The following is an 8,827-nucleotide window of genomic DNA, read 5'->3' on the forward strand; positions in this document are numbered from 1 at the left end:
CTTTTCCAGCAAGAAAAATCGAAAGGTAGTGTAGGTCAAAATTCATTGAATGGAATTATCTGCACATTTTATCTCAAAAGAAGAAAAAAGAAAGAACGATGGACAAATATTGAAATCTGGTTAACAATTTACATGTGGAAGAGTTTAGGGGTGAAGTCTATTGATTCTCCAACTTTCTTTGAAATGCACCAAACATATGGTTTGATGGATGGATAGAGGGATGGATAGACAGGCAAATGTGTGATGAAACAAATATAGTAAGATATTAATTGCAGTTTCTAAGTGGTAGGTATATGAGTATTCAGTGTAGAACTCTTTAATTTTTCTTTAAGTTTGCAAATATTCACAATAAAACGTTTGAGGAAAAGATTTTTTTTTTTTTTCTAGTGATAAAGACATAGACCTTGGGGTCAGTCTGCACTAACTAGAGGTTTAATCTTAGACAAACTTACTTAACTTTTCTATGACCAATTGCCTCATATAAAAAATAGGGATAGTAATAGTATTAAAGTCATAAGATTGTGGGAATCAAATAAGTTTGTATTTAGAAAGTTGCTAGCATATAGTGTGATGGAAAAGTTTGTTAAATGAAATTTAAAAAATCATTTCATATACAGAGTCATGAATGGGAAAGCAGATTATTATGATTTTTCTTGGACATTCAACCCTGAGAATGCAGAATTTTATTAAAACCAGATGATAGGTCTATATACCTTGAGGTATTAGTCATTTTCCTTCTAATCCAGGCATATTTCATCTCCCATTAAGAGGTAGTAGAATCACCAGGATAAATCAATAATATTTAATTTCTATTTTCATCTTCTTCAAAAAGTTCCACCTCCTTAAAGCATGTTCCCTGACCCCAAACTTAGAGTATACATAATATCTGGATATCGATATAAAAGCATGTAGCTACCTGGTCACAGAAAAGTCTAGTGATTTAATGATTTTTAAAAAGAAGGCAGTGAATAGTAGTCATGTTCTCCAACAAAGGATGGGAAACCTTTGTTTAATAGTTAGGTAAATTACTAATAAATTAGTAATTAATTAGTGTATTAATTAATAAGAGGTTATACACCTTGAAATCTGCAAGAAGCTTGTGTATCATATGAGTGGGGCCTTTTCAGTCTTTTAAAGAACCAGGCCTGTGGACAGCAAATGGCAATTGAAATAAAACAAACTGAAATCCAAGTTCTTACAAACACTAGATTAGTAAAAACATGTGGTCTTTAATCCTTGCACAACTATTATTGAGCACCTATTGTGTACAGGCTCTGGTCTATGTTCTGGGGATTTGGCATTGAGATAGAAATCTCTGCCTGGGTGGAGTTCCCATTCTAGAGCCAGAGGCAGATGACAGGTAGGAAATAAATTCAAGTGTGTGTGAGTGTGTGTGTGTGTGTGTGTGTGTGTGTGTGTGTGTGTGTGTGTGTAGATGGTGGTAAGTACTGAAGAACCAAGCAGGATCAGGAAAGGGAGTCAGAAAGAAAGCATGTTGTAATTTTAATAGGATTGTGAGTAACATTTGACTTGAAAGGAGGGAGGTGCAGGCACCTGGATTTCTGGGAAGTGCAAATGGGAGAGGATGTGGGAATGCCGGCAGGAGATGAGTCGGTGAGGACCGAGCCATGGCTCCTTGGGGCCACTGTAAGAATTTCAGCTTTTACTCTGAGTGAAATGGGAGCCAGGGGAAGGATTTGGGCAGAAGCAGTGAGATCTTGATATCATTTCAACAGGACCATTCTGGCTGCTGTGTTGAGAATAGTCTTGCTGGTGGTAGTGGACAGGATGGCAGGGGTGGAAGCAGGTTATGGCAATTTAAAAATATGACCATGAGTTCTTTAATAATCTTCCCGTTAAGTGTTGGGAGCGTCCTATCCCCTTGAACCTGGTGGGCTTGTTTGTGACTGCTTCAACAGGGTGGATGTGAAGCTGACCTCTGAGGCTAGGGTATAAAAGGCTATGAGACTTCTTCATTTACTAGAAAATTCTCTAGAGCCCTCCCTCCTGTAGAAGCTGTCTGAGGCAATCCTGCCCACAGTCCTGGCTTGTCCTTTTTTTTCAGCCGACCCAACTTGGACATGGTAGTGAGGACACCATCTTGCAGGCGAATCCTCCTGGCTCAGCTATTCTAGGTCCAGCCAATTGAGGCCTCAGATATCATGAAACGGGGAAGAGCTGTCTCCACTGAGTCTTTTCTGACTTCCTACCCAGTGGAATCCATGAGCATAACAAAATGGTTGTTGTTTAATGTCACTCTGTTTTGGGATGGGTTGTCATTCCATAATGAATAACTGGGACACAGGGAAAAGGCATGAGGCTCCCGTAACAATCAAGGTGAGAGATAGTGGTGGCTGAGACCAGAGTAGTTGCTGTGGGGAGGTGAAGAGTGGTCAGATTCTGGATATCCTGTGAAGGTAGGGTCATGAATTTGCTGACTCATTGAATACAGAAGGAAAAAGTCGTGAATGATACCCAGGTTTTTGGTTTGAGCCACTGGAAGGATAGAGTTGTCATTTACTGAGATGGGAAAGACTTTAAAGGAAACACGTTAGGGACAGAGGGAGGGAGTATCGGGGGCTCAGTTTTGGATATGTTAAGTTGGAGATGCCTTTGGTCATCCAAACGAAAGATCAAGGAAGCAGTTGGAAATGACATATATATATATATATATATATATATATATATATATATATATATATACACACACACATACACACAGCTGAACATATATACATGTACATATAGTAATGAAACAAGGTCAGATCATCAGGAGAAATCTGCAATTAGAAAAGAGAACGGATACAAGGACTGAGCCTTGGGTCACTCTATTGTCCAAAGATCAAGGAGTTGAGGAAAACCAGGAATAGACACTGCAAAGGAACAGCTGGTGATATAGGAGGGTCATAAACTGGAAGCCAAGAGAGAAAAGTGCTTGAAGGAGGAGGAGTAATTACTTGTGTCAAGTGCTGCTGACAGACCAAGTAAAATGAAGCCACCATTGGATGAAGGAATTCAAGGATTTAAGACTATCATTTATTGAGCACCTATTACATGCCAGGTATTGTACTGAACACTTACAATAGCAGTAGAGGGGTAAGAGCTGCAGGCAGACTTTAATAGATAATAGCCACTATTTATCAAGTATCTACTACACATGTGACAGTTACTGGGAGCCTTACATACACTCTCTCATCTAATCTTCACCATTGCTTTGTGAGGTATGGATCAGAGCCATGACACTACTTCCCCAATGTGGCACAGCTAGTAGGGAGCAAAGCTAGCACTCATACCCAATTCTGCTGATGTCAAAGCTTGTCTTTCTGCTATCATTCTTCCTTAAGTGATTCCCTGGGAATCCTGAGGGGTGCTGGGGTATGAAAAGCCACCAGGAAATAAATATATTCCTGGGGAGTTCATTTATACTCAAGATTTTCAAGGAGGATATAAAAGTAGTTTTATAGTAAAATAAATATTATTAAAATAGTATTATAAAGTGGGGTACAAAATTCTAATATAAATTTTTAAATAAATTAATACCACATGTGGGCTTGTGGTCTGAGTCACTTTGGCTTATGTTTGGTTTTCTCTCCTTGGTAGATCAATTTATGGATCCCTTTACCCTGTCTTCTCTGGAAAGGCTGATTTGTTGGTTTTTCTGAGCAGGGTGTGAGAGCTGAGGTTCTTAACCTGGGGATTTGAGAAAGTCAGGGAACACATGAATCCTCTACGTGGAAAATTGTTTAATGCAGAAAGTATCTATCAGCTTCTCAAAGGATTTTTGACTTCCAAAAGGATAAGCTCCACATGGCAGAGAAAGAACAGTCAGGTATAAGTTGTAGTTGGCAGGATAATCATAATTTACACATAGCCTTTTCCTGGGCAACTTTTGAAGGCCCAGTTATACCACATCTAGAGAATAATAATGGTGACCAAGCTATATGAGTGCATTGTCTAACAAAAGTTTTGTGTGTCACTTCCTACAAAGTCTGAGAGATGAAGTTTGAGCAGTGAAATGGTATCAGTTCTATGACATTTGTCGTCTAATATTTGAAACCAGGGTTAGTCAGAGAAATCTAGTACAACTGGTTGGGTCATAATTGTTCCTAAAACTTGCATACTCCAGGATCAAGTATTAATATAATAACAACTCAGGAAAATTAAGATGTAAGATACATCTATTGCTTTTAAAAAATATAAAGTAAGTCTAAATTAGGAAGATCCAAAGTCCCTGAATCACTCATTTATGACCTCTTATTTTTCTCATCCTATTTGCCTATAGTTCAGAGTTTACAGATGTGTGGCTGGTAGCAATGTCACATTGAACTCTACACTATTGGAAATTTGAAGCATTAGATGCTAATACTTAAAAATCAGGATATTCTCTCTCTCTCCCACTCCATCTGGATTTCCAGTTTCTTTTGAAAATCATAAGATCTGTCAACATAGGACCTGCTTTCTCGCATGGTGACAATGAACTTTGTTCAGGTAAACCCATGTTTACCACTTCCTGTTGTTCACACCAGGCCTTACCAGCCTGCTGGGCATTTGTAATCTTAACCTCTGCTGTAATCAAATGATCTTCAATGTGGCAAAACTTTTGGTTGAAGCAGGATTTAGAGGGAACTGTGATGGATAAAGTACATTGTGGAGAACAATTCTGAATACTTCTCTGAACTATGTTCATAGTGTTTGTTTGTTTGTTTCCAAAGGTTTAATCTAAATTGTGAATTACTGGGCCAATGACTTTCTTTCTAATATGGTGGCAACAACTTCTTCTCACATGAATTTATAGGTTGATGTACTTTAGAATTCCAGTAAAACTACATTAATTCAGGCCAATTTAGACAAGATGACAATACTTATTAGAAAGATTAAATCAAGTGTATTTCAAAATAAATGTAGTGGATTTCCTGAGAGTAATTAGGTTAACGTCAATCTACCTCTAGTTGTGTTTCTAAAGAGAATCATTTTCTAGGAAAGTTTAACCAATAGATAAAATCAATTTATAATTGGCAGATATTAAATATACTTTAGAACATGTATTCATTTAATTAACAAAACATCTGAACCAGAACACATACATGCTTCTTTGCCTGCTCTTTCTTCATAGATAAGGCAACAAGTTACAGACCTCCTCAGACTGAATAATTACACTTCAGATTCAAATGATTGTGCTTTTGTATAGACGATATTTGAGTTCATTGTATTTGGTTTTACCAGCCAGACACTCATCTTAAGCATACAGTCCTTATGCAAAACACAAAATAAAACACAACAAAAGTGTAAAGCTTAAGGAAAGGCATCTTTGCCAAAGATTGATGGCCAAAACAAACTCTTTCCTCAAAATGAAAGCATTGAAAATGGTTGTAATGAGACTGTACAATGATTTTTCTAGGCATTTTAAAGAAATAGAATATACATGTGTTTACATGTTTATTGTTGCTTAGCAAACCACCACCATACTTAAAATGACAATCATTTGTTTGCTTGGGACTTCTCTGGTGTCACAGTGGTTAAGAATCCACCTGCCAATGCAGGGGACACGGGTTCAAGCCCTGGTCTGGGAAGATCCTACATGCCGCGGAGCAACAAAGCCCGTGCACCACAACTACTGAGCCTGCTCTCTAGAGCCCACAAGCCACAACTACTGAGCCTGCGTGCCACAACTACTGAAGCCCATGTGCCTAGAGCCCATGCTCCGCATCAAAGAGAAGCCACCACAGTGAGAGGCCCACACACCACAGCAAAGTGTAGTTCCCACTCGCTGCAGCTAGTGAAAGCCCGTGCACCGCAACAAAGACCCAACGCAGACAAAGATAAATAAATAAAGGTATTAAAAATAAAAAGTCTGATAAACAAACCCAGCTTAAAAAAAAAAAACCAATCATTTGTTTGCTTAAGAATCTGTAATTTGGGCAGAGCCCAGTGGAGACAAGACATGTATACTCCATGAAGTGTAATCGGAACAGATAGACTCCAGGGATGGAGGATCCACTTCTAAGATAGCTGACTCACACAGTTTACAAGCTGGTGCTACATCTTGCCTAGGTGCACAGCAAGGATACTTGGTTTCTCTCTACTTGGGCTTCTCTTGAGCTGCTTGGGCTTCCTTCAAATGTGGTGGCTGGGTTCCAAGAGTGAGTGTTCTACAAGGACTGGGTTCAAGCTTCAAGGTTTTTGGTAAAGACTCTGTTTAAGGTCCTCAAAGCAAAACAGGCTAAAACCAGTGACTAAGGATCATGATAGTAAAGACAACTTCATCCATATCACAGAGGGGAAAACAGGACTTTGTCTGTCCTACTGCACTAAGAACTCAGCAGGGTTTCTTCTTTCTGGAACATACTTTTTAAGCCATAATTGAGGCTCTCAGTGGGAGCCAATTTCAACTTAGTAACACCTAAATATATCTGAGCAAATAGGTTCTGGATGGTCCTTCCTTCAGAAAGAGCTGTTGGAAAAGGCAGTAGCCTCCCTGATATTTCCTGCTGCGCTTAGGGAAGCTTCAGTGTCCAAAGATATTCACAGTCTTGTAGGAGCACTTAGTAATGAACCTTTAGGATCCTGGCTCTTGTCCTTAGGAATGGTTGTAACCATTTAGCTAAGTCTAACCTCAGACACTAGAAGGTGGTTACAAAACCAAGATAAAGTAGAGAGAGAGAGAGAAAATGCCTTTGAGGGCATCTCTACCCAAATGAGAGCCTTCAGGGTTAGAATGGTCCAGAGGGTGAGAAGGCCAGTGGCCAGTGTTACAGCCATTTTAGGGGCAAAGAGTGTCTTGAGTGGTAGTGGTCTGATTCGATACACTGACAAATAGATGGTGGGTATTAGTATGATTGCCCTCGTGCAAAGATAGAAAGTTAAGTATTTTCTCTTCACATTATACTCATCTGGGAGAGGCCAGACCTGAGGTTTTTGGTAGATAATTCCAAGGCTAGGGCAATGCCTTTTGTTAAGAGGGGAACCTATTTGGGGGCCCATAGCTTATTCACACACAATCCACGCTCCAGAGTGCCCCCCACCCCACACACCTCTTTCATTCCACTGGACACACAAATTTCCTTCACTGAATGGTGGGCTGGCCCCCAGCCAGCCCCACCTGTTCTGTGATCTTAGAACAATCTCACTGCCCAACCTCCCCACCCCCAACCCCTGTTCTCCCGCACAGGTTCTTTGCCCAGCTTCTCATTTTGCAACATTTGGCTATGCTAATCTGCTCCCAAGCAGGTGAACTCACCCCTGCTGCTCAGAACAGAGGCCCTGGGCATCCAAAGGGAAGCTGGCAATGGCCTGCCTGTTCGTAATCAGCTTGCAGACCCAGCTCCCTCTTTGAATGAGCTGACAACATTTCTTGGGTTCCTCCTCCTCCTCCTCCTCCTCAGTACATTCCCCTCAAACATTCTGTCAGAGCAGGAGCCAAAAATTTTTTTAAAAGTATCACATGGGAAAACAATTCAAAGTCTGTTTGGTTCCTGTGTGCAGCCTGTAACAATAGCCGCACTTTCTGAAGTGTCTTAAAAAGGAATGCTTGTGATATCGAGTTTCAAAGAAAGACTTTGGCCCCAAATCAAGCTGTAAGCTATGACAAGGCCCCACCAAACACCAAAAAGAAGTCCCCTTTTAATCAGAGAGGCATTCCTCATGTACCAGGGGAAAATGCCACCTACTCCACATAATCTCAGCAGCGTTTACTTTCACTTCCTTTTTTTTCCCCTATGAAGTATGATGAATGCAGGCTGTTGTGATTTCCTGATAGACTGAAATTTAGCTGGAGAGTTTTAGCCTTCACAACTGTTTTCTCCAAAATGCTTGAGAAAAAACAAAAGTCTAGCAGGGATGTTTTTATGTTAAGAGTTTAAGGCTCTTGGATCTACGTGTGTCCTCTCTTGTACAGAGAAGAAATTCCCTCCTTAACCCACATCCAAACTTTTTAGTAGCCAAGCATTTGAAATTAGCTGAAGTGAAGAGTCAAAACACAGAAAACACTTCTGCCAAGAACTTTTAGCTAGGAAAGCTTCAAACAGCTTTACAACAAATATTGAAATGTTCAGGTCATTCAGAGTAAGGGGGAGGGATTGCCTCTTACCTGGGCTTCTTTCACCATCCCGTTCCTTGTGCAGTTTTTTCTGTGACAGTGGTCACTCTGATTGTGAAGTGTTCCATTGCAAACAGCACCACCTCCAGGATCAACCATTTGTGTGAAATTGATGGAAACAGCAGGTTTTCCTCCAGAGGCTCTTGGCAAGCTTGACTTTTGAAGCTGGTGAGGGAATGGGATAAAGCACTTCAGACTGAGTGCTTAAAGGAATCCTACCAATCAGGCTTTTCCAGAAGAAGAGCGACGACAGCCTATCTTTTGGGAAGATCTTTGAAACTAAAAGCAAATGATTACCTTTACACTCTTCAAATCAGAATGTGGCCTCCATGGTAACAGAACTGCTCCTGAAACTACAAAGGAGATTGCCAGCTTCTTGCCTGGACTGAGGCAACCAGGAGGCTGCAAAGCCAGTGGCAAACTGCGAGGAGGCCAGCAGGGAGGTGGAGAATCTTTTAAAGACACACACACACACACACACACACACACACACACACACACACACACACACACACGCCACTGTACACACCCCAGGTGTCTCCTACAGAGGACAGTCAGTGCCAAATTGACACCTATCCCCTTCTCACCTCCCTCCTGCATCTAATTACATTTTTGTTTGTAAACCAAGGTCAAAGTCAACACTTCTTTTTGGGGTAAAATAACATTCAGGAGTGGTTGCCAGGGGCCACAGGGAGGAGAGATAGGAAGCTATTGTTTAATGGGTACAAGTTT

General features: G+C 40.6%; 1 protein-coding gene across 2 annotated transcripts in view; it reads right to left on the reverse strand.

The window, feature by feature from the left end:
- The window catches only part of SPTLC3 (serine palmitoyltransferase long chain base subunit 3), a 129,542-nt gene extending 121,024 nt beyond the window's left edge, over positions 1-8,518 (reverse strand). The window contains exons 1-2 of one of the 2 annotated variants that reach the window (XM_059037525.2): positions 8,393-8,518; positions 8,087-8,260 (exon numbers count right to left, since the gene is read on the reverse strand). In XM_059037525.2, coding sequence (XP_058893508.1) covers positions 8,087-8,194 — 108 coding nt within the window. In that variant the 5' untranslated portion in view covers positions 8,195-8,260; positions 8,393-8,518. The remainder of the gene's footprint in view (positions 1-8,086; positions 8,261-8,392) is intronic. The other variant, XM_067011989.1, reaches the window with a different exon arrangement.
- Between the last annotated feature and the right edge of the window lie 309 nt (positions 8,519-8,827).

Source organism: Kogia breviceps, chromosome 14 (genome assembly GCF_026419965.1).
Source record: "Kogia breviceps isolate mKogBre1 chromosome 14, mKogBre1 haplotype 1, whole genome shotgun sequence".
Lineage (NCBI taxonomy): Eukaryota > Metazoa > Chordata > Mammalia > Artiodactyla > Physeteridae > Kogia > Kogia breviceps.